The following is a 26086-nucleotide window of genomic DNA, read 5'->3' as shown; positions in this document are numbered from 1 at the left end:
GGCTAATTCAATCTAGCAAGCTAAAATTATGAATGCAAGACCCTGAAATTAATTTAAACCTCCAACGTTAGTCAATAATAAATGAGGGAATTAAATTAAGGAAAAGAAGAAGAAATGTCGATTCTTGCAGCTGTTATCAATGCATATAATCTCACTGTACAAAAGGAAAGACTATTACAAGTAGAATGTCTAAATCATAACAAAATTTCTAAACTCAAAGCTTCAGAGTAAGATCTGGTGCAGAAGAATCTGTCCTTGGCTGTGGTGAAATTCGTACAACGTTCATATTTGAATTTGAACTTTCAGCAAACTCTAAACCAAAGTTACTGCCACCAACCTGTCTAAAACTTCCAGGCCAATGTAAGCCAACATCTTCATCTTCCATGAAAACTGGCATCCCATAATACCCTTGCTCAAATCTTGCTCCGCCTCTCATATCAGGAGGCTTTTGCTGTGATGGAATAATATTCTGATGCATTGCAGAATGAGCTTTGATCCCAAGTGACCTATATGCAGAACCATGAAGTGGAAGAGATGCCAAGCTAGTATACCTATCTGAAAAAATTCCCATTCGCATTGCACGTTTCGCCATTGTTCGTTCCCTTTTATGAGCATTCTGGTGGCCCCCGAGTGCCTGTGAGCTATAGAATTTGCGTCGGCAGTAGTTACAAGAGAAAACTCTTGGAATGGTTGCAGCTGGAGTGGTGGCAGGAGCTACTTCACTGCTAGTCTCACCTGCTGTGCTGCCCTTCAACTCAATGTCACAAGAGTTAAAGTTAAGTGACAAGTCAAGCGAAACAGGTGTTGAACCTTGTTGAAGCTTGGCAAGATCCGTGAGAGACGAAGATGGTGTGCTGCCCTCCTTGGAAGGATCAGGAGATGGTTCTTGCAAGGATATGTTGGATGCTACCTGGCTGCTGATTTCTGACTCATTTTCTGATTCCAATTTTGAGTATGGAGGCGTCATGATTGTGTAAAGTTTTAAAAAAATGTATATCTGAATGAGAGGAACACTGAAGGAGCTGCTTTTGCAGATTGACTAATGCTTCACCTGCATATGCAGAAAATGCATAACCACAATCATCTATAGCAATAGTATGAAATTTGCTTGTCATTTGCTATGCCTTAAATTCAGTAAATTCAAGAACTTGATCTAAATATTCTTTACTGCTATTATTATCATATGACCTTAAAGATGAAATTCAAAAGGCTACTGCAACCATTGAGTTTTATAATCAAGCTCTATGGAAGGCATATCACTATCTGATAAACTTGGTTTTTTGGCAAATAAAAATAAAACCAGTTTCATTATTGATCTTATCAGAAATGGAAAAAAGCTAGTGGTTCACATAAAAAACCTTAAAGAAGATTGAAGGACACCTCAACCAGTTGCACCTATGGTTCAATGACAAGCAAAAGTTGAAATGAGACAAAGTTAAAGTTGACAGAATAAGAAGTGAAATATTTATGATGCTACCAAATAGTAACACAGAGTGCAAATGTTTTAGCAAAGCTCAAAGAAATAAACCAAGCAGTAAAGAAGTTGAAATGATTGATTCAGTATTTGTTTGGCACATTAAGTAATATCTCAAAATAAATTGAAAGTTGCTGGTTATTTTTTACAGTATATGTGTGGTTCCTGAATCATCTAAATCATCAGAACTGAACACACCACAAGGCTAAGGCTTCTTCTGGGACTATGCCAAGCATTGTTGCAGTTTCCATTCTGTCTTTCATTTCTTTATTTACCCTCTAGCAGTGCGTCCCTACTTGTAATTTAGAATGGGAAAACGTTAGAAACTTCAAGATTTTCTATTTTCTTTCCTATGTTTGCAAGAACCTATCCCTATAGCAGGAAGCATAAAAGCCTCGAATGATCAATGTATAGAATTCACATCTCAACTACATAACATCCTGCAACTAGTCATATAATAGACACATTTTGCAAAAGATCTCCCAAATTTCCCATCTTCAAAGTCTGTAATCCAAAACAACTAATGCATTGCTCTCTGACATTAGAGGTAAATTAGTTCAAGAACACAAGTCCAACACTCCAAAGTTTTGATCTTGAATTCTGGAACCAATAAATCATAATCAGATGAACCCAACTAAAAACTTCATATCCACTGTCATCAAACTAACAGAACTACTATTATATCACACATCAAGAATGGAAATAAAAGCAGTTATTCATCTCAGTGCAGCAATTGTAAAAAATTAATTAAGCATGCAGCTTGAAGGAAAAGGCAGTATAACATCAAAATATAGTTATTTTCTATTAGGATTACTGGGGGAAAATACAGAAATAAATTATCTCAAAGAAAAAAATCGTGCATTTCAATAGTGAATAGAAACTCCTCATTCATTCCAGTAGCAGATGAACTCTCATTTATTTGGAAACAATGAATTCAAATTAGCCATATATTAATTCATTATACAATATATAGAAGTTAGACAAACAGGACCACGTATAAAATATCCCACATCACACAAATTAAACTGAACTCTCAAGACCCAAAATCCACAAGAACCCAATATGGATTAAAACCTATTTCAATAGGACAATAATATACACAAGATATAGTGAAAAACAAGCATATTTATGCCCCCACCCAACCCAAAATAAAAGGAAAAGATTAAAGATTAAAGATTAAAGATTAAAGCAGCAAAAAGAAGCAGGAAGAAAAAAAAAAAGGGAAAGAAACAATCACAAAATTTAAATCCATAGATGATAAGGGAAGTAGTAGAAGTTCCTTACATGGTAGTATCTTGAAATCGCACAGTATGCTTCAAGGACATGCTGCTTTGGAGAGAGTGTGAGAGTATGAAAAGAAAAGACAGACTAGAAATTGAGTTTTCTTGTTTTTACCACTAAGAGTAGGTAAAAGTTGATAAAAGGAGAATAAATGGATAGATAAGCTCATCAAGAAAGCGAGAGCGAGAGAAAGATACAGACAATTATGGGAAAGCAGAAGTAGAAGAAATGGAGATGAAGATATGATAGTGCAAAGTCATAAAAGTCAGAAAGAGCAAAACTTTTTTTTCCAAAAATAGCCAAAAAAAGGAAGATAATGCAATAGCCACTCTTATGTTGAATTTTGGGCTCTTCCAGTCTTTTTACCAGCTACCCATCAATTAATGTGAGAGAGAGAGAGAGAGAGAGAGAGAGAGAGAGAAGCAAAAGTACACACAGAGACAGCAAAAGCAAAGCAAAGAGAGAGAGAAAAAAAATAGAAAGAGAAGGAGAGTACTGTATGCCCCACAAAGAGACACAAATGCTTGTGATTCATTCCTAATCTCATTCTCTTCCCACTTTTAAAAAAAAGTTTGAGACTTGAGAGAGTATAGTATTATGTGGTCAGATTCTTTTCAAGGTTTTTTACCCTCCAACTTCTTTCTTTTTTTTTTTTTTTTTCCTTTTCTTGTCAGATTGGACTCCCATAACACCTCCCATCTCTTCTTCTGCTACAGTCTTACTTGCAGCAGTTTAACATGCACATGTCATCTTTATATATGCCCATACATTTTTGCCTTTATATAGTAAAGAAGAGAAAATAATGAAGGCTACAAAAATTTCAACCACCCAAAAATTAAAATTGAAAAATAAATGTCTTTTGGGACAAGCATATATCATTAGTCATCTTCGCACCTGCAAGATAATATGGCTAATCCATGTCTCTTAGCAATGAGACAAAGGCCATGGACCCAACCTTGCCTCACAAGTCACAAGTGGCCCAAGATTATTGTTGTGTCTAATCCCTTATTTTTTGAGGAATTATTAGGTACATGCATACACAAAATATACTCCATTATTCATTTAGCAAGTTTTGTTATTCCAAATAAGATTCCATTGCATTGATCTTTTTACCTATACACACTTTCAATTTACACTTACGGCTAAAAGGAGAAACCTTTTTGCATGTTCTTCACTCTTCAAGATGGGAGGAAAATAATAATAAAGGTACAATTAATGCAAAATAATTTTATTTTACTTTCACTCTCTTATTTCCTCCAAACCAAATAAATAGTGTAAAATAGTACCATTTTGCTCTCTTATTTTACATGCTCTCTCTATCTACATAAAGCATTAGTTTTAAAATCCACGTCTTAATTATCAAAACAAGAAACAAATTTAACTAACAACTAAACTAATCATTGAAATTAGTGATTTTAGATAAGGGAAATACTTTTCTATACCTTGTGTATGGATCCACTTATACACCAATTAATTATAAACGAATAATTAGTTCAAACGAAAATATTTTTTACCTGGGAAAAAAATGATAATATAGTAACATTTAAAAAAAGAAACTTCTTTTAAATTGGCTCGATGCATGGAACCAACCATAAACCAGCTGTGGGCAAGAAATTCCGTTAAGCTCAATATTTACTAGTCACTTTCAGAAGATTATTGGTCTTTTTGGTAATTAAACCTTGTCATCATATGACTAAGAAAAGAGGTGTTATTCGGAAATCCTTTAATTGCAATTGACTTGCATTTGACTACCATATTTAGTGTAATTGATGTTGGATCAAGAATTCCATATTTAGGTTTGACCTAACTCATAATTTATTTCTCATTTCATTCCTCAGGTTTCAAGTGTGGGTTTACATCACTTGTTTTTTTCTACTTATTTCTTGGAAAGTTTTTGAATTCTGTGGTTTTACGGGTCAACCTTATTGCATCTACGTTGTCCTTTTCATTCTAAACCTTCTCCACCTCCACACATATTCCAATATGCATTCAAATTCCATCATGTGTTGTCCATTTTATTTTGGATTAATACTTTGGTGATCCAGGATTATTTAGGTCAATTTTAAGAGATTCGTAGAGAGAAACAAAAAAAAAATATATTTATTTTGCGCTTTTATTTGTTCAATAGACTAGAAGAAAAGGAAATAAATGTATAAAAATAAAAATTATTTAATTATTTTGTTTCCAAATTAAAAGGACAATTACATTAACCTTCTCCTGAAATTTTAAATTCCACCCTATTCTCAACATTTATCATTGCTAGCGTTACTAGTTTGAGGTTCATTGAAAATATAACTGAAATTAAATATAATTAGAAGAAATGGTTTTCTACAATCAATTTCTATTGATTTAAAATTAAAATTTAATGGAGTTAAATATTCCTTCATCCTCTCATTAAGATGGTAAAATTTATTTTCATGTGTCAATAGCATAAGGCTCTAAATTTAAAAATATATATATATTAATTTCAAGTGTCATTTTAGATTTTTTTTTAACTTAATTTCTTATTTCTCATGGTATCTCTATTAAATGAATATTAATTATTTAAAGAATTGATAAAAAGATAATTTTGTTAACTACAATTGTTCTTTTTTTTTTTTTTTCCTCCACCAATTAGTTTTGAAGACACTCCTAGTCTTAATCAGGGTCCAACCACCTCACGCATCAGCCAATGAGAACTCCAATAAGTTGGTTCCCCTCTGGTGGGCAACCCTTAGTCTTAGTCGCCCATCATCATTCCTTTAGGATAGTGTAGAAATGATTATTTATTACCATTATTGCTCTTAAATTTGAAAATTTTAAGTAAATTGGATATTTACAGGCCCATTCACCAATAAAGCTGAGTCCATGTCATCTCAATTGGGCCCCCATTCCAAGTTTAGGAAAACCCTAAAATTGGGCTAATGCTACCATAAAAATAGCTTTATGCACTTTGCATAAAGGATAATAATGATTGACATTGTATTGGGTATTTTAAACCACTGAGTTCTTGGTTTGACTTGGAGATAGCCAATAGTTATATTTCAATATTTTGATGATGCCTTTGATTAAAAAGATAATCTCTTGTTTTATGCTTTTATTTTATTATAACCAAATCTAAATGATGCGATTTACAACCACCCATATCCTAAACCACAAGACCTAAATTGGCATATACCTAATCCCAAAGGGACCATTTGCTATGTTGATGACCTTATGGGTATTCCAAATTCAACATTTCTTTAATTTCCCCAAATACAATCAAGGAACTTATTCCATCCTAGGATTCAAAATGAAGAGGGGTGATATTATCCTCCTCTTTCCTTTTGTTTTTTTTTTTTTCTATTCAAATTATGCTTCTCTGATTCTGTTAATAAATGACTCAATCTAAAAATCTAAACTTGAAAACTAAAATTTCAAAATTATGCATATTCATTTGGAAGGCTATTAGAGACCTAACCATTATTTAGAAAAAGAAAATTACTATTACAATAGTTATGAAGGGAAATTAAATTAATTAGTCTATTTAAATTGTAACATTATCTTCTATCTTAACATCTTTAAAAGGAAAAGAATATTATTACTAGTCAGATGTGCTTTGATTGATTTTCTAACATTCTTTAAATGATATAATTAATACAAAGTTTTATGTGTAAGTGTTTTCTGTTATAGTGTAGATGAAAATATTATTTATACCCATTTGGTTTTTATTGAAAAAATAAAGGGAAAAAAAAAAACCTTATTCATGTCTAGGATACCTAAATATGAACACTTTGAGAAAAGAAAAGGGTTTCTTTGATATATATGGAAGTAACTTCCGAAAATATAGTAATGAAGTCTAATGTCTTGAAGTTAACAAGAATTTGGCATATATTATAACAACATTAAGGTTGTTAAAATCAACAACACCATGTGTTTGTAAAGTACCTTTCCCTTTGAGACTCCGAAATTTTGATTATCAACCATGAAAATTGTCTTTGTGGGGCCCACATTAGCAGCCTATTTTATTCCCATTCAGAACTATTCTTGTTTTGTTCGGGGTGTGTGAGGTCAATGAACACCTGTAACAACAATTACAAATTCATAGAATGTTAACCCAAAAAAAAAAAAAAAAAAAGGCTTCAAAGATTTTTTATCCAAAACCATATATATATAAGCAATCAATCAAATCGAAATAGACATTTTGAGATAATTATCGAATTCTTTTAATAAAATGAAAAGGGGAAAAGGAAATAGAAATAGTTCATTTGATATGATTATGTAATTTGAAAACATCAACTTGAAGACTCCAAGCAGCAATTTATGATTCTAAAATTATATTTCTTCACACAAAAATTAAATATGTAAAGAGTTTTATTAAGATAAATCGAATAGGGTAATTCAGTGACAAAGAACACTTGCGGGATTGATTACCATGACTTATATCATGGGTTCGATTATCCGCAACGCAAACTCCTTCGAGCCAATTTATTTATCTCTGGAGGCGAGTGATAATTAGTCAGATTTGTGAACTATTAAAACGGATATAGGTTTAAATATTTCGTAGAATTATTGAAAAAAAAAAAAAAAGACTTTACTAGGGTAAATGGAAGCTATTGTACTCACTTTCAACTGTTAATAATATCAAAAAGACCAGCCATATAACGAAAAGGAGAAGTACTTATCTCCTTTTCGAGGGGATAATGTTTATGGTTTGGTCACTCCCAAAAAAAAATGTCCCCTCTTGTACAAATCTTGTCATTTTTGGGCTTGGACTCTTTGCCTTTTTAAACAAGGTCTTGGATTCTATCTTGACTATTACTAGCTTCAACAAGACTATTTCAATTTTTAATCCAAGCATATTTGACTATAATTAATGGTTCCAACTCCTAACATTATAAATATTATTATACTTTGTAATTATTGTAATAGATTGTACTTCTCTTAACATGCTTTGAAACTATTATAATTATACCGTTCCAGTTCCGGTTCTGGTTTGAGACGGTTCAAACCGACGGTTTCGGTTCTCGAAACCGTAATATGGGCATCCTTACGCGTGTGATACCAATATATATACACCTAAAAATTGGTTTTTGGAGCCCACTAAAATAAACCAGTTTCACAGTTTGTGACAATGGTCCTACTTGGACTATTTCTACATGAAAAATGCTATTATAGTACCCAATATATATAGTCAAAGATTGCTTTTGAAGAAAGGGCTATCATGGTAGTCTTTGTAGAAATGATTGGGAAAAATAATAAATAAGAAAAAAGACACAAGGAACCAATGTCCGCTAACTAGAAAGAAAAATTAAAGCAAAAAAGGAAAAAAAAAAAAAAAAGAAAAAGGTATCATATCTTTGCTCCACTGGGCTTGAGAGATTTGGCCATCCTTGACAACCAAAATGAGTAGCACTAGGAGCAGTCAAATTAAAGTTTTTAATTATTATTTGGAAGGTTATGTGCTCAATATACATATTAAAAGAAATTTAATAATCCTTTATCATAATTAATTATAACTTTAAAATTGCTAATATAGAATTAGTGGGCCAATTGCCCTAAAAAGTGAAATTGTGGTTAAAGTGAAAATAGGGTAAACCCATTACATGATTCCTTCACATATAGAGAGAGGGTGGAATGTCATAAAAAAAAGTTGTATATATTCCTTAAACTTTAGAAATTATTTTAATATGAGAGATTACTATAATTGAAGTTTTTATTTAAACTTTGCGATTTAATTACGGTTATATTAAAATAATCAATGCAATTAAATTTAATTAAAATATGTTGAAGAGTTTATCTTATGATTATAAATTTAATTTGGATAACTCTCTTAGATAATAAAATGATATCTTTTAACACGTTTAGGAGTTAATGGGTTTTTTTTTATTATTTTTTAATTCATGATTAAGAAATGAGTTGAGAATTCATGATTTTGTTGTTGATTTTACCGTAAGGAGAAAGCATTTTGGTTCAAAATATAAGGTTTTGGCATTTATTTGACCAGTGAAGATTGTAATTTTGGAAGAGTTAGGTTTCTAGATTCATAGATATAGTCTACATTTTTCATTTATTATGTTATATGTATTAATTAATTTTTTAAATAAAATTACTATTTCATTTGAATTTATTAGTAAAAAATAGAATAAATTTAAAATGGGCAAATGAAAATATTTTTTTCATAAATTCATTAAATACAATTATTATAGATTTTAAGGAAAAACTTATATATAATCAAACATAAAAAGTCAATATTCCGATAATCGCTTTTCTAGAAATTTATTCCTAAAGAAAACAATTTTTTATTCTAGTAAATTCCAATAATCAAATGCAGTACGAATAAGTATATCTTATCTAATTAGTTAATTGATAATTAGATAAGTTAATTGATAATTTTAAAATTTTATGTAACTTACAGTCCCTTTGGATTAAATTATTAGATTTTTAGTCTAAAGTTCAAAATTTTTTTAATTTTTTAAAACTTTTGCCCTCTCTCTCTCTCTCTCTCTTCTTTAAACTGAATTTTTGGCTTTGAACATTTGAACGTTTGAACCCACTTGCCATATGCCATATGGCAAGGAAGTTATAATGATTGCAAAATTTATATTAATGGGACAAACTCCAGCCATTGGATGAAAGGAGTACAGAACATCACATGGATGAATATAAACCCAGAAGAAGAAAAGGGGAGGGGGGGGGACCAGAAAAGAGCCATAGCAGGGCATGCAAAGGAAACCCTATAGGAAATGTTTAACCCAGGTTCAGGAACTCTGGTGCTGGTGCCGGTGCAAGAAGCAACTACCTGGCCATGTGGTCACTCGCTACTGGTGATGGGGCTAAGAGGACATGATTATCATTTATTGAACACAACAGAGAAACTTAAGACTTTTGTTTCCTTAGAAGAAAGTGATGCCTCTGCGGTGGGGCTTCACTACCACCCCACATGGCCGACACATACATACATCATACTCACACTTTCAGTGGCACCCATTTTTCTCTCTCTTTTTTTTGTTTTTTTCACTTAATATTGAGATTAAAAATAATTTTTTAATTAAATAAAAACGAAAATGATTAAATTATGTTGTCAAATTCATTTTGACAATAATTTTAAGTTAATAGTTTTAAAAATATTAAAAACACTCTTTAATCAACTCAAAATGGATCAGATCTCACGACATGAATCAAAATCAAAACTAGAATGCATCCTAATTTTTCCTCTAAAAGGAATTCATAGAACTGAGCATCCCAATGTTTATATAGAAATGACCGGCTCCAATATTGGTAGCTAAAAAAGAAGCAGACATGGTTAACAGGAAGAAGGTCCCTTTGGCCATAACATGAGTAGAAGAGAAATAGAGAATGGCCCCCATAAAATCTCCCACTCATTCCCATCAAAAGATATCAATTCCTTTGGCCCTTTCATTAAAAATATCCATCAACCGCCATACTATTAAATAACTTTCACCATCTATTTTTTACAAATTTGGTGAACTCCTTTTTAGTTTTATTATTTTTGTTTCCTTTCTTGCCCACTTTGACATTTTATGCACGCTTGTCTCCTACCCTAATTTATCAACTTCTTGGATCAATTTATTTTCCCATTTATTTATTTATTTCTATCTCTTTTTTTTTTTTTTTTTTTGAAAAAAAAAGTCAAACTAAAATAAGTGAGGACTCAGTTGATTTTTAATAAATTCATAAGTTATTAAACAATATATTTGTCGATAACATAAAACATTTCATCATTATTTATTTAATGGGTTTTTACAGTTTTTTTTTTTGAATATATATAATTTAATTTTCATCGATAACTTCTCATGCACATGCATAACATCTGGTGAGGGTTGGCTCAGGTGCATGAATCTGGGTCGGATCTCCATTTATTTTTATTTTTTCCCTTCACTAAAATAGGAATTTTGATTTTATCTTTATTGTTGTTTTGGTATGACGAGTCAAATTTATCATACAATCAAAAAAAAAAAAAATTATCCTTCAATCTAAAATATAAAAATTTAAGAAATTTTTTGAAAATTTTAAAATTTTATCTTACAATACATATCTATAAATGACAAGTTATTTACTGATAAAACGCATATAAACAATAATTACTACTATCATTATACAGAAGCATATAAAACTTCCCGAATCAAGTGAGTAAACAATTGGAAGTTAGATTCAGCTGCCAAAGCTGGAAACCATTTATTGTAGATCTAAAGATTCCTCTAAGATTCTGCCATTTCACATGTCAACAAAAGTTCTTCACACTTTATTTATTTTCAAAAAAGTTTGTGAATTATTATTGAAATTATAAAGAAGAAAGAAATTAAAAAGTCATACTTAATTTCTAATTATGTATATATATATATTTTGATTGTGTTGCTAATTCTTGCTCAAAGAGTCGCATCCATTGATGATTTTTTTTTTTTTTTGACTTGCCCGGAAATTCTCCATTATTGGTTCTGTTAAATCAACATTTTTGAACAATATAGTTCATGCATGCTTGATCCAGTAATAATTATAAAATATTATAAAGGTTGAAAGTCAACTTCTATCTTCCAACCTGAAAATATATCCAAATTCAAATCATCTTTTCCAATAAAAAAAAAGTGAATTCCTATCTTCTTGATTTTATCTACTCCCTATTATATGTATTTTAGATACAATAATAATTGTAAAGTACAAAGATTTTTTATTTATTAATCTAAGCGTAAACTTTTTAAGCAGTTGCGATTTTATGTAAAAAATTTTTATGCTATTGAAGCCTCAATTTGAAACTTTAGTTGTAATTCCATGCTGATTATATCGAATCATGATTTATTTCTTGAATATTAATTTTCAATTATTAGAAAATACTTTAAATCTTCACATCTTACATTTTGGGCTGATGGTAATGCAACAATTAAAATTACTAAATTTAGAATATTCAAAAATTAATGACAATATTATACGAAAACATATAAATTAATAATTATTTTTCCAAATTTATAGTCGTATTTTTGAGCCAACTCGAGACTAAATTTCATCCTCGGTCAATTTTGATGCCGCATTCTTTTATATCGATTTGATTAATATTTGTTTCTTATAAGCCATTGAGACGGTTAGAGCTCTTATTTTTATTAATTTAATTATTTCCATTGGAAAATAAAAATAAAAGAAAAGAGAGGAAAATCAAAAATAAAATAAAAAGAGGGAGAGAGAGAGGGGTGCATGGAAACGGAAATATAGTTGGAAAAAGGTGGGGATACAGGTAAATTAGGTGGGAATGAGATCCATTCCTTGTCTTGGTGTCCCTTTCGCTAAGATATGTGATAGTGATTTTCATAGCCCAGGAACCTTTCTTTTCTTTTTATTTTTCATAATCTGAAACAAATATATATATATTTTTTCTTTATGAAAAAATAATAAGAAGAATTAATCTTTTATTTTAAAAAATAAATTCTTCAAAACCCAATCAAGCTGGATCTTGAAATACCAACTCGTTCCTTTGGAATCTAACTGGGTCGTTCTATGCATTCAGTCAATTTCATGTTTCTTGTTTCCATAATTACAAACGTCATCGTCAATCATATTTGCTCATTCCACTTGAAAAAGAAAACCTCTCTGTTATTAAAATAACAATTCTTATTATTAATTTGAGTTATTTCATATTAATTATTTAGTTTTCTATTTTAATTAATTATGAATATTAATATTTTATTTTTAAAATAATACTCATCAAATACTTACATTAATTTATGTGTTATTTTTTTACTAGAATAAAGAACAATTACATTAATAATAATTATTTCATACAAAAAAGTTCTTTTAATTTTCGTACAAAAATGAAACTGGAGTATTAAAATAAAGTGAGTATTATACTTTTTCCTTAAAATGAGAGAAAAAAAATTAATATTACAAAATAAATACTTAAATGACTAGTTAACATTATAATAGCAATTAATAAAAAAGAAAGTCCTTTTGAAATAAAAAAAAGAAATTTTTAGCTCCCACTAAAAATTTATATTATATATTTTGCCCTTTTAGCAGATTTAGCATTGTATAATTAATAACTCAAGTAAAAAAAACTAAAAAAAAAAAAAAAAACTCACTGCATTATTAAATTACTAATCTCATTTACGTATAATAACATCTATTGTTATATATTAATTTTGATCTTGCCAATTATTATTATATTTAATTAGAAGTATTAAAAAAGAAAATTACATGTCTATGTGTCAATGTCAAGTAATAAAAATGAAAAAACAAAGGGGACAAAGAAGAGAAGAAATAATAATAAAAAAAGGAAAGCCAGAGAAGAAAGAGAAGAGGAAGTGAAGTATTACAGAAAGAGAAAGTCATAGTTTAATGGATTTTGTGTGAGAGAGAGGACACCATCGTATCTACAAAAATCCTAAAAATTCGATACAGTTTGCTTTATAAAGCAAAGGACAGATAAAAGCGTATATATATAAACTATATTAATTATATTAATTACATTAAACTAATTAAACTAAACTCTTTCTTTCTTGCTAATTGCTATTATTCAAAGAACCTCTTCTTCTCTTTCTTTCTCCTCCACCTCTCTACAGGTAACCATTGTTTTGTTTTTTTTGTTTTCTCTCACTAAAAGCATTTTGCCTGCTTGTGCTTCGCTGTGTGTGTTTCTTTAGTCAAGCTTTTCGTTCTTGATTTTTTTTATAATAAATGTTAATCAAAGAAGAACAGTGAACGTGCTCTTTGTTTTGTCTTCTTGCTTAAACAAAAACAAACTAATTTTCTTTTCACGCTTGAAAATAAAAATGATTAGTGTCGTTCTTTCTATCCAGTTCTATTTTTATAGCAAACAATCTTTCTTTGTTAAGACAGAGATAAAAAAAGAAAGACTAGTTTTTGGAATTTGGGCTGTTTTGCATCTTTTGAGAGCCATGCTTGTCTCTAACAATTGAGTAACTCTTCTTTTTCTTTTTTATTTGGTTTTTCAAATCGTGGGTCTTTTCCCCTTTTGATTCTTCAAATGGGTTTGTAAAAGGAGAGTTTAAGTTTGTTTATTTCTTCAATTTTTATGTTTGTTTATGTTTTTCTGCTTCGCTTGATTCGCGCAAAACAATGCTACACATGATAATTTACTTCTAGTTAAGCTTAGCAGTACCCTTTTCTTTCTATATCAGAAAAAAGGGTACCTGCAAAATTGCCAGTCCTTTAAAGGAGCTAAAGGAGCTTCCTTATATATCCACCTAGTATACATGTCTACGGGTACATGCGTTCTTGAAGACTTTCTTGCTTGGATATGAACTGGGTAACACAGAAAGAACAAGAAAACAAAGAGAAAGAAGACCCAACAACTTGAAAAAGAAGCAGGGAAAGATTTCGAGTTCTTGTATTTTTTTTCTCTCCATGGCTGTTAAGCTACAGCAGATCTACCAGCACCATCATCACCACCACTCAGTAGCTGTTAAGGTCAATGAGCAGCAGATGGGGACAAAAAGAGGGTACACATTTATACAAGCCCATAGGGCTTGGCTTCCTAAATTCTTGTTGCTTTGGGTTATGCTTATGGCATTTATTAGTTGGATGATATATAATGGGATGGATGCTGATAATAAAGTAAGGAGAAGGGATGTGCTAGGTAGCATGTGTGATCAAAGGGCAAGAATGTTGCAAGATCAATTTAGTGTTAGTGTTAATCATGTCCATGCCCTTGCTATTCTTGTATCCACTTTCCATTACAACAAGAACCCATCTGCAATCGATCAGGTTTGTGCCCATTTCCTTTTGTTGAAACCTTTATTTATTTATTTATTTTTATTTAATATATTCCTGTTTGCTGTGGTGGTAAAGTTTCTGCTTGGTTGCAGAGGAATGAGGAGAAAATAAAAAATATAAATATAAATGTTACTTCTGCTGCTGTTCTCTTTTGGTTGACATAACTGAAGAATTTGATTTAGCTTAATAACGGTATTGGAGTTTTCATATTTGGATTTTTTTTTAAAAGAAGTTGTTTATGTAATTTATTTATGATAATATTGAGGGATGAAATTAAATGAAATTTGAAACTTTTGATCTGCGACCATTTTACTTTGGAGATGCAAATTTATAAAATGGGTTTTATTACTTTTATCGATAGGGCGTAAAAATTTCTTTCCAAGGGAACTTGAAACTTTTTTTTTTGTTCTTTGTTCTCTAATTATATATGTTTAAGTTGCGTTTCTTGCAAAATATAGGAAACATTTGCTGAATACACGGCTAGAACATCATTTGAACGGCCATTGTTGAGTGGGGTAGCCTATGCTCAGAGAGTGATCGACTCAGAGAGGGATGAATTTGAGAGGCAACACGGATGGACAATAAAGACGATGAAGAGGGAGCCTTCACCCACACGAGATGAGTATGCGCCGGTGATATTTTCCCAAGAAACTGTATCCTACATTGAATCTCTTGACATGATGTCAGGGGAGGTAAATCTAATTTTCACGGTTCATGAATTCAGTCTTGTCCTTTTGCTTATCTTGTTTTAAGTTCTGATATTATTATATAATCTGGTGTTTAATTGGGATTGAACCAGTAATGTCGCCTCTGCATGTAGGAGGACAGAGAAAACATACTGAAGGCTAGAGCTACAGGGAAAGCTGTGTTGACCAGCCCCTTCAGGTTGCTAGGTTCTCATCATCTTGGTGTGGTTCTAACATTCCCTGTTTACAAGTTCAAGCTTCCTCCAAACCCCACAGTGGCTCAACGTATAGAAGCAAGTGCCGGGTAAGTGAGACAACTTTTAATTTTATCACTGCTGGAATTCTGATTTAGATACACTAAAAAGTTTGCCATTTTAGCTATGGTTACTGCCTGTGAACTTAGCTGTAAAAGTCATTAATTTGATCAGTTCGCTTATTAATGTGGAACCTTTTGATGCATTGACGTATAATGTAGATTTCTACTTGAAAGCAGGTACCTTGGTGGAGCCTTTGATGTTGAGTCCCTTGTGGAGAATTTACTTGGACAACTTGCTGGGAATCAGGCAATTTTGGTGAATGTTTATGATGTAACTAACTCTTCTGATCACTTGATAATGTATGGTCACCAAAATCAAGATGGTGACATGTCTCTTGTGCATGAAAGCAAGCTTGATTTTGGAGATCCTTTCAGGAAGCATCAGATGATATGTAGGTAAGTGCATTAATTAACTGATTAATATTTTCACAAGTGAAATTGTTTAGGCTTTCAGCACGCACTTACTTATTGATTTGGATTTTGAACAGGTATCATGAGAAGGCACCAACATTATGGACAGCACTTACCACTGCTTTCTTATTCTTCGTGATTGGCTTATTAGTGGGGTATATCTTGTATGGCGCAGCAATTCATATTGTAAAAGTTGAGGATGATTTTCATGAAATGCAGGAGCTGAAAGTACGTGCAGAAGCTGCTGATGTTGCTAAATCCCAGGTGTTTATTCAAACATAATTGAGAAGCACAATTTAATTTCTCATTCCTACATTGCAGCATCTTTTGACCTGATTATGATTTGTGTTCTTGATGCCAGTTTCTCGCTACTGTATCTCATGAAATTAGAACACCTATGAATGGTATTCTTGGTAGGAACATATTCTCCTTTTTCTTTTGAAGTATAAACATACTCTAGATGCCTGTACCTCTGTATCAACTATGTAATCCGTGTACGACTGCAGGAATGCTTGCTTTACTCCTAGATACAGATTTGAGCTCAACACAAAGGGATTATGCTCAAACTGCTCAAATCTGTGGAAAGGCACTGATAGCTTTAATAAATGAGGTGCTTGACTGTGCAAAAATTGAAGCTGGCAAGTTAGAGCTTGAAGCTGTCCCATTTGACCTTCGATCCATACTAGATGATGTTCTTTCTTTATTTTCTGAGAAGTCCAGAAACAAGGGTATTGAGGTAAGTCATATAGATTTACAATAAGAAAAGGTAAGATTTAGTTTTATTTTGTATTCTTAGTTGAAGTGCTTGCCCTGTAAAGGACATAAAACTTGCTCGAGTTGCAGCATTTTACATGGTAATTTAATTTTATAAAAAGTGAACTGTCAGATTGTTTCATCTCATTTAAACTGACATTTTTTTCTTTTCCTTGTCTTTCTTCTCTTGAATCAATGTCAATGGATGTGGCACTTGTAATGTGTTGTCTCATCGAAACAACTCAATTGCCAATCCATGTGGAAGTACAGCTGTCTGTCTTTGTTTCTGACAAAGTTCCAGAAATTGTTCTTGGGGATCCAGGGAGATTCAGACAGATCATTACAAATCTTGTTGGGAACTCTGTCAAGGTCAGTGGATTGATAAGTTGTGTGGTTTTTGCCATACAGTTTTTTTTTTCCAACATGTTTCTTGGTCATAATTTGCTTCAGTTGCATTAGAGTAACTATATAGATGAGTTGTGTGGTCTTTTGCCATGTATGTGATTTTCGACATGTGTCTTTGTAATACAATGATCGTATTTCTTTGTTGTCTTTGGATTTATGCTTTACATAGTTGATTTATGTAACCAAATGCTTGACAGTTCACTGAACGAGGCCATATATTTGTTAAAGTTCACCTGGATGAGCATGCTAAGGCTGCAACACATGCAAAAGCTGATGGTTGTTTGAATGGAGGATCCAATGAAAGTATATCTGGTACCTGTCAGTTCAAAACCTTAAGTGGTTATGAAGCAGCTGATGACCAGAACAGTTGGGAAGCCTTTAAGCATTTAGTTGCAGATGAAGGATTCCAGTCTGATGCTTCGCTAAATGTACTGACTAATAATGAAGCTTCTGAGAGTGTTACTTTAATGGTATCTGTGGAGGATACAGGAATTGGAATCCCCTTGCATGCTCAAGATCGTGTTTTCATGCCCTTCATGCAGGCAGACAGTTCAACCTCTAGAAATTATGGAGGAACTGGTATTGGCTTGAGCATAAGTAAATGTCTGGTCGAGCTTATGGGTGGTCATATTCGCTTTACTAGCCGGCCTCAGGTTGGAAGCACATTCTCATTCACTGCTGCTTTCGGAAGGTGCAAGAAAAATACATTTAACAAAATGGAAAAGCGTAATTCTGAAGATCTTCCTTCTAGTTTTAGAGGATTGAAAGCACTAGTAGTTGATGGCAAACCAGTGAGGGCTGCTGTAACCAGATACCATTTGAAGAGGCTTGGTATCGTGGCTGAAGTTGCAAGTAGTCTGAAGGCAGCTGCCAGTGCTTGCGGGAAAAATGGTTCTCTGACTTCTGGGTAAGTTCTTCATCAATTTATTTTCGTAGATATTTTTAATTGTGATAAGAAATTGAAAGATTCAAATAAAATGACAAAAGATTTAACTGCAACTAAGTCCTTGCAGGGGCTTGTAAGCTTAACCAGTATGTCATTTACAAGAAAGGGAATCTCCTAATTTTACCCCATTAAGAATATCAACCTGGAAGATGCATCCACCAAAATTTTTCTCCATTTTGTGGATTTGCAATTGTCAAAATATGTTCCCAAGTATACTTTATAGAAAAAAATGCAACTTTAGAAGGGGAACATGTGTTCCAAATTATCTTCCTACATAAGTTTTCTCTTGCTTCTTTGAAGTCTTCCATCCTACATAAGACACTCTCCCCCATAATTGACCTCAGAGTTGAAACCACTTAAAAACAAAATAGAACAATCTAAGACCTAGTGCACATTTTGCCTTACAAGTTTCACAGTAATTTATCCTGTTGAGAATTGTCCTAAACAAGCTCGAGTGGAGGCAAAGTACCCACATAGCGGTCCTAACTACATTGGGATCATGGCTTAGTTGGATTTTATCCTATTAGGACTTTAGTTTTGTACTTATTTTACAGATTGATAAATGTAAGTTCTATTTTACTGTAGACCTGGACCATGCAGCTAGTTGGCTAGTTGACTGGGTCTGCTAGCTATTTTTCCTGCAAGATGACCAATAATAAGATTTCTCAAGGAATCAATAAAATAAATTTATGTTTACTTTTTTCATTTTAAATGACAGCAGTATCCAGCCAGATATAGTTCTAGTTGAGAAGGACTTGTGGATTTCCGGAGAGGATGTATGGCTGCTGGACTGGAAACAGAACGGACATATGTCTAAGTTGTCTAAGACAATACTTCTTGCTACTAATATTACTAGTGAAGAATTTAACAAGGCAAAAGCAGCAGGTTTTGCAGATACTGTGATCATGAAACCTTTGAGAGCAAGTATGATTGCTGCATGTCTTCAACAGGTGCTAGGAATGGGGAAGAAGAGGTCACAAGATATGCCTAATGGATCTTCTTTTGTTAGAAGTCTACTCTGTGGCAAGAAAATTCTGGTGGTCGATGACAATATGGTAAACCGCAGGGTTGCTGCAGGTGCATTGAAGAAGTTCGGAGCTAATGTAGAATGTGCTGACAGTGGCAAAGCAGCGCTGAAATTGCTTCAACTACCACACAGTTTCGATGCATGCTTCATGGACATTCAGATGCCAGAAATGGACGGGTGAGTTCTCAAGATTTGTCTATATGTTCACTGGTTATTTCATCCTGCAATGCATTCTTGAAACCTAAAGAATTATAGTATTACAAAATTTAATTCCATGCCTTTGGAACGCTAGAACAAGTGCTTTTGGCTTACTTTTATATGACTTGGTTTCCCCTTGAATACTCTTTCCAGGTTTGAGGCAACCCGTCGTATCCGGCAGATGGAGAGCCAGGCAAATGATCTGATAAATGGTCAATCCATGGTAGAAGAAACTGCTAGAAAGGGCGTGTGGCACATACCAATATTAGCCATGACTGCTGATGTGATACATGCAACATATGATGAGTGCCTGAAATGTGGGATGGATGGATATGTATCAAAGCCCTTTGAGGAAGAAAATCTCTATCAGGCAGTTGCCAAGTTCTTCAAAGCTAAACCAATCTCAGACTCATAGCCATGTCTTCCTTGCCTCCTCCTGCAAACTAGGCAAATCTAAAATTGTAGAGTGTTATTAGGTCGAGTGGCGCCAGCAATTTTCACCCATCTGCTGGTGTACTATGGCCGTAAGTGGATGATGGATGATGGTTTCCTTGGATTTTTGAGATTCTTGATCAAATGGCGAAATGCAGGTTTGGGCAATTATTTCTAACCAACTTAATATTTTAACTTTGACTAGAACCAGAGTACATGTACAGTACTAAAAGGAGCCTCCATCCCCACTTGTATGTATAGATCCTAGAACAGGGTGGGAGCAAAAAGATGTAAATCTCATAATTTTCTTTATATTTTTTCCCCCTTCTTTTTAATATTGTTACTTGTTAATGGAGTCTCCACATCTTGATCTGTATTATTGTCTGCTCTAGAAAAACTTGCATCAGTGAACATTTCAATGCTGGAAAATATACACATTATTTGAGTGGAAATTGATTGCTTCTTTTGATTGAGTGTAGAGAAGGTAAAAGAACTTTCACTGATTGGACTATGTGAGCATCACTCTGGTATGAATATGACATTGATGTGTCTGTGAGGTGATGTTTTGGGTTTTCCTGTGAATAAAATTGATGTCTTGGCTGGTCATAGCTAAGGTTTCAATTATGGACTATGGTACTGGCCAAGTTGAGTTCAAACCCCAGGCTTGACTCGGCTCATTGAGTTCAAACCCCAGGCTTGACTCGGCTGAAAACTCGGCTTTTCTTAAAATTTTAGCCAATTTTAGCCTTGAATTCAACATGAATAATTTTAAGCTCGGATATATATATATATATATATATATATATATATGAAGCTTTTTGTGAAAATGGATGAAACACAATAACAATTTATTTTATATTATTCAATATTTCATTTCATTCCGTAAATACAATTTATTTTATTTATGATAATATTTTTTTTTAAAAAAAATTCCTAATAGAGGTTGAATTTTCAGATTTTTTATATTAATTTTTTAAGGTAGATTTTTTATATTATTAAAAAATAGACTTTGTTTGATGAATGGTGTGAAATATAAACCTAATATAATCAAATGCATTTTTAATATAATTATTTACATTAAAAGTAACGCAGAGCAATGCTAAATGGGTCGGCTTGAATTTAGCTCAACTAGAATATTTATAGATAGAATGTTCACGATGCCCTTAAATTTTTTGTTATTTGGTTATTCGCATAATGCGAGACTTTTACATAGAAATTTCTTTTCACTTCGAAAGCTTTGTCATCCCTTTCATCGCGAAGATTACTCCCTCAGATACCTACAAAATATGAAAACGAGACGAGAATCTCCGTCCAGACACTTTTCTAGCCGGCTTCGACAGTTTGAAGATCCAGTGCGCTAACTATAATTTTCTCTTTCTCGGTGACGGTGACCAAATCCACAATTTTCCTCTAGATTTATTGCTTGTGCTCAACCGTGATGATCACAAGATCTTCAATGCATTTAAAAATGCTGGAGATTCGATGAGGAGTCTAACATTGCAGGATTCTTCTCCCAGACGAGTGTGAATAGGCTTGGAACGGATGTCACAAAAGCTGAATTTGTAGGCAAAACAAACTGGAGAAGATAAGAAAAGATAGAATTAGTAGGAGAGTTACACAGTATAGTTTTCAATTTCTGGTCGCGCGAACTTTGCTCATAGAGAAAACGATGTCGCTGGGAGTGAACAAGTGTTGCCTCTAGAACTCGATGAATATGACTATGGATTTTTAGTCGTTGAAAATTCAAGCTTCGGGTTTAATGATGACAGGAGTATGAACAACAGTTTTGTGAGGAAGGAGAGAAAGTGGGTCACGGTAGGGAGGAAAAGTGTGAACATAATTTCATGATCGACGATGTCAGCTCCGCCTAGAAGATCGACAGTTACTTTAGCACCTACATTGCGCTCATGCCCTTATGCAATATGGGGTATTCGAGTAAATGTACATCATAAAATTCTTGTTGTATAAGGTACAACTCGAGCCAAACATCTTTATTGTATAATTATATTGCAACATGTTATGGCCAACCAAAGAATGGTTAGCTAAGTGAAACAAAAATCCTACAAATAGGGTTAAATTCCTATAAATAGGGTCAAAATCTAAATGGGTAGATCATATCCTTTGGCTGCTTTCTACTAATAAACAAAAATGGAAATCACTAAATTAGTATAAGGATATACTTTGATTGGCTACGTACGGAAATTGCAAGAAGAAAATGCCAAAACCTGGACTTCATTAACCCAATTTGCATTTAATAATGTAATATGAAGAAGCAACAGATTTTTATTTTTTTTTTCCCTCTGCAAATTTTACTATAGTCCAAATCAAAGCATATTCATTCTTTTTGTATTATCAGAATGTAGAAAGACAAAGGCTTGTTTAGACAGCTGATAAGAGGTTCCAAATATGCCCTAATTCATATTTATCCAGTTAAAGATATTTTTATATAATTGAAGTAAAATGATAATAATTAATTTCAATAATATGATTAAGAATTTGATCCGTTTTTAATATATTAAAAATCAAACCACATAAGACAATTATTTAAATTTATTAAACTACCCTTAGAAATAATTGTATGTGATTAATGAGACTGATATTATCTTCTTATACTAGTCTTTTTGTCACAAATTGTGCCTTTTTCCGAGAGGCCCATTGCAGGTTCGGTTAAGGCCCATTTCGATTTAGTCCTTTTCGGTTCTTGTGTTTTGTGTTTTGCTGCTTACCAAAAAACAAGCCCTTCATTTTCAAAAATTTGCTTGTTTTGTATTGTAATTATTGCATGATTGCAAAAGGTTAAATTAAAAGAGTCACCCTAATTTAAATAAATGCTATTGGTCCATGTCAATGACTCAGATCACCAATTAAATTTCCCTACCATTTTAACGGAAGAAACCATTTTCCCCGCCAAAAGTAAATACAAAGCTGATATAATTTTTCATTCTACAAGTTATATGGCCATTAAATCCAAATTTTACTAATATTCATTTTTTTAAAAAAAATTCTATATGTTTTGAGAAGGAGATAATTTATATTAATATTAAAATATTAAAAATCATTTTAGGTTTGATATTGTGAGAATTAAACATAATTAAATTATTGAATTTTCAGTCAAATTATTACACAATAAAATAAATAATTTAGACTTATAAAGTCCATAATTTATATGATTTATATTTTAGCCTTCCAAAATTTTATTATTAGTAATTTTTTTTAAATGAATAAACATAACTATAAAATAAAATAAAATATTTTTATACGTATATATATCCTCACTTGACTATGACCATGTTCGACGATCTTAGCCATTTTAATAGCTGTTAACTATTATAATAATTGTTAACCGTTAGATTTTAAATATAAGATGTTGTCAGACAAGGCCTATACATTTTATTTTATCTGTTCTCACAAATTGAAATAATTCAGAATCAATAATAATAATATGTAAAATTTCAGATAAAATCAAAATTAATACTTTTCAATTCATGTCGAAAAGTAGTTGTCTTGAGCCTCAAATCCAGATTGCCAATGTCCAAATTACAAATTAAGTAAAAGAAAACTAGCATGTGTAATACGTTAGTACGTCTCTATAAATGGCAGCCAATCCATGAGGAGAGCATATATTGCACTTGCACATATACTTATTTTTAACTAAAGAAAACTAAGTGATGGCAAAACTCTACCATATGCAAATTTTCTTCATAACAACCCTAGTCTTAGCCTTCTGCTTCTTCTTCTCGGAAGAAGCTATGGCAGATGAAGGAACTGCTACCTTCTACACTCCTCCATACGTCCGTAAGCTCCTTATAAGCTTTCATTCTTTAACCTTTCATTTTCATATATATAGATACATGGAAGAATTTGAAATAAGCTCCTTATGATGATTTTCCTTTTCTTCTTCATTTTTCATTTACATGACAATATATATATTATATTATATGCAGCATCTTCTTGTTATGGAAATTCAGAAGAAGGTGTGATGATTGCAGCAGCAAGTGATGCTCTATGGGACAATAGAGCAGCCTGTGGAAGACAGTATAGGGTGAAATGCCTGAGCGCAACCAATGAAGGCGATCCTCACCCCTGTAATGGTAACTCAGTGGAGGTCAAAATCGTTGACTATTGTCCCTCCCCGGCTTGTCGGGGCACCATTGATTTGTCTGAAGAAGCTTTTGCCTCCATTGCCAACACCGATGCTGGAAAAATTAACATTGCCTATGATCGGTAAGAAATATAATACACATGCATGCATTTCCTATAATTATATACAAATAAATATTATATTATATCAGAGAATTAATTAATTTTGATTTCTGTTGTTAAATTTAATGCAGTGTGTGAAACGACAAAAAGCATATTATAGTTGGCTGGGGAAACTAGTCGTATTGAAGATGTTGAAGATGGCATCATGTGTGTGTGTAAAATTTGAATAATGTGTTTGTAATATAATTAGTAACAATTATAACAAAATAATAAAGGTGGCGTCTTTTAATTTCTACTTGTATGAAAAGGAGCTGCCTCCCTATTTTGATTTTTTATTTTTTATTTTTTTTATTTTTTTTGAAATCTTCTATGTGTGTATAAATTATCAGTATCACACTATAGACAAATAATTAACATCTTAATATTTAATTAATTACTAATAGAAACCTGCATGAGACTCGTAAGAAAGCTCTCGTAATTAATCAACTAAAAGATTATATTGCCACGCAGAATTATAATGATTCTAATTTAGTATTTCTTCAACTAATATATAGATATAGCCATATTACCATGTATGTCTCGATACAACTCATACTATCTTTGTTCTATAGTACTTATCACATTTGGAATTTCACGTCCTTTAAAAAAATTTATTAAATTTGTTTAAATTATAATAAATCATTGAGTAAATTGACCTTATTGCCCTTAATTTAATATTAATTTTTTAAGAAAACTATTAAATTGAATTAATAATTATTGGTCTTATATAAAAAGTAAATATGAAAAAAATATTTATTACTTTCTGAAGCCATAAATGTAATAAGTATTTTGGAATATACTATTTTCTAAAATGTAATAAGTATTATGAAATAATAATAATAATAATAATAATAATTAGTAGTAGTAGTCCTTGCATCTTTCAAAATTTTAATTATGAATTATAAAGTCACTTAGAGTTAATTATATTTTATTAGTCACCATCACGGATAACTTTTATTATTAATAATTTTTATTCATTTAATATTTTCAACTGGCAATAATGATAATAAAACAAATAATAACAAAACATTAATTATATATAATTACATAATAATAACAACAATAATACTAGTAACAATTTAGATAAGTAAAGCTTTTGAGTGCAATCTTATTTTTCAGTATTTTATGAATAATAATGATAATAGTAATAATTAATTTCAAAATAAACTAAATTAATTTTTTTATTTTATAAATTAATTTAATCAAGCTTAATTACATTTAATCCTCTTTCCTCTATGGATGGTTACAAAATTAAAATGATTGACAAGTGCCATTTTAGCGATTAACAAGTGATAATATTATTTGTCACGTAGAATTTCAAAGTAATAACTTAGTTTTATGTTTCTAAGTGATTGACAAGTGGTGCTTAATGATTGATAAATGATGTTATTGGGATTTCATAGCAATTACTTAGTTAAATATTTATTGGAAAATAAAATAAATTTTATAATTATTTATTATTGAAATAAAGTATATTAAATATAATTGATTAAATATAATAACATGCTAAAAATTAATATAACTTTTAACAATATAAATAATTTACTGAATTAATGCATTTTAATGATATTGTATTTATTTTTTTAATTCATAAATTTTAACGATATATACATATATAGGGAGCTTCAGTTGATAGCCCTATGCCTTTATTCTATGTAAAAATTTATTCTTAAGACAAAGATTGGATATTAATTTAAGAGAATATGATGAAAGGAATTGCATATAAAGAAATTCAAATGCTTTAGTCATAAAATTGGAAAAGGTCCATTCCTAAAGTTTCTTGAAAAGGTTTTGGATAAATGATTGGTTTGATGCTTCGACTTTTTAATGTATTTTAAAAATATATAGAGAGAGATTATCAATTTACTTCATTTTTTGTAAAAATGATAAAATATTAATTTTTTTTTTTTACTTTTAAATAAGAAAAATTATTCATTAATCATAAATTTAAAAATTACAAAATGTGAAAATAAAAAGAAAACATTTAATGTATTATTGTTTTTCTTTTCAATTTTAAATAATGTGATTGATATTCTTTTTGAATTTCTAAATTTTTTTGTTAAACTCAAATTTTATGTTTGGAGTAATTTAAAAATTAAATTCAACATTTGAGTCAAATTTTTGTATTTTCTTTTTAAATGTGAATAACCTATTCGCCACACACACACAGTGGTCCATCACCATTATAATTTCTATAATTATTATATATGCTCTA

The 26086-nt window shown here is 31.4% G+C and overlaps 3 protein-coding genes across 11 annotated transcripts; 2 read left to right on the top strand and 1 right to left on the bottom strand.

Annotated features, from left to right (window-relative positions):
* Positions 1–67: 67 nt before the first annotated feature.
* Positions 68–3298, bottom strand: LOC105634161 (zinc finger protein 4). 8 transcript variants are annotated; one of them, XM_089716663.1, is made up of 3 exons: positions 2759–3298; positions 1359–2074; positions 68–1051 (listed from the first exon to the last, which is right to left on the bottom strand). In XM_089716663.1, the coding sequence occupies exon 3, from the start codon at positions 965–967 to the stop codon at positions 215–217; it is 753 nt and encodes a 250-aa protein (XP_089572789.1). In that variant the 5' UTR covers positions 968–1051; positions 1359–2074; positions 2759–3298; the 3' UTR covers positions 68–214. The 8 variants fall into 8 exon arrangements, with proteins under 8 accessions (XP_089572789.1, XP_012072363.1, XP_089572790.1 ...); XM_012216973.4 differs by having other exon boundaries at positions 1673–2074; XM_089716664.1 differs by having other exon boundaries at positions 1359–1769.
* A 9812-nt stretch (positions 3299–13110) lies between these two features.
* On the top strand, positions 13111–20081 carry WOL (CHASE domain containing histidine kinase protein). 2 transcript variants are annotated; one of them, XM_012216970.4, is made up of 11 exons: positions 13111–14446; positions 14914–15147; positions 15276–15445; positions 15635–15853; positions 15946–16132; positions 16230–16281; positions 16375–16604; positions 16892–16990; positions 17224–17933; positions 18691–19176; positions 19351–20081. In XM_012216970.4, exons 1-11 carry the CDS (start codon positions 14087–14089, stop codon positions 19610–19612), a joined length of 3009 nt encoding a protein of 1002 aa, XP_012072360.1. In that variant the 5' UTR covers positions 13111–14086; the 3' UTR covers positions 19613–20081. The 2 variants fall into 2 exon arrangements, with proteins under 2 accessions (XP_012072360.1, XP_012072361.1); XM_012216971.4 differs by having other exon boundaries at positions 13118–14446; positions 18694–19176.
* A 3216-nt stretch (positions 20082–23297) lies between these two features.
* On the top strand, positions 23298–23857 carry LOC105634291 (EG45-like domain containing protein). The gene is made up of 2 exons (XM_012217126.3): positions 23298–23424; positions 23574–23857. Exons 1-2 carry the CDS (start codon positions 23298–23300, stop codon positions 23855–23857), a joined length of 411 nt encoding a protein of 136 aa, XP_012072516.3.
* The last annotated feature ends 2229 nt before the right edge of the window (positions 23858–26086 follow it).

This window comes from Jatropha curcas, chromosome 11 (genome assembly GCF_041381405.1).
Source record: "Jatropha curcas cultivar XTBG-Jc1 chromosome 11, XTBG_Jcur_1.0, whole genome shotgun sequence".
Taxonomy (NCBI): domain Eukaryota; kingdom Viridiplantae; phylum Streptophyta; class Magnoliopsida; order Malpighiales; family Euphorbiaceae; genus Jatropha; species Jatropha curcas.
Note: the sequence above shows the minus strand (reverse complement) of the source record. Positions and strands in the feature narration are given on the sequence as shown.

What these genes read in the sequence shown, in the direction of transcription:
- LOC105634291 (XM_012217126.3), top strand. Translation starts at nt 23,298, where the DNA reads ATGGCAAAACTCTACCATATGCAAATTTTCTTCATAACAACCCTAGTC. An exon ending in CTACACTCCTCCATACGTCC is followed by an intron (nt 23,425 to 23,573) that starts GTAAGCTCCTTA and finishes TATTATATGCAG; the next exon opens with CATCTTCTTGTTATGGAAAT.
- WOL (XM_012216970.4), top strand. Translation starts at nt 14,087, where the DNA reads ATGGCTGTTAAGCTACAGCAGATCTACCAGCACCATCATCACCACCAC. An exon ending in CCAGAAACAAGGGTATTGAG is followed by an intron (nt 16,605 to 16,891) that starts GTAAGTCATATA and finishes GTGGAAGTACAG; the next exon opens with CTGTCTGTCTTTGTTTCTGA. An exon ending in TTGTTGGGAACTCTGTCAAG is followed by an intron (nt 16,991 to 17,223) that starts GTCAGTGGATTG and finishes AATGCTTGACAG; the next exon opens with TTCACTGAACGAGGCCATAT.
- LOC105634161 (XM_089716663.1), bottom strand. Translation starts at nt 967, where the DNA reads ATGACGCCTCCATACTCAAAATTGGAATCAGAAAATGAGTCAGAAATC.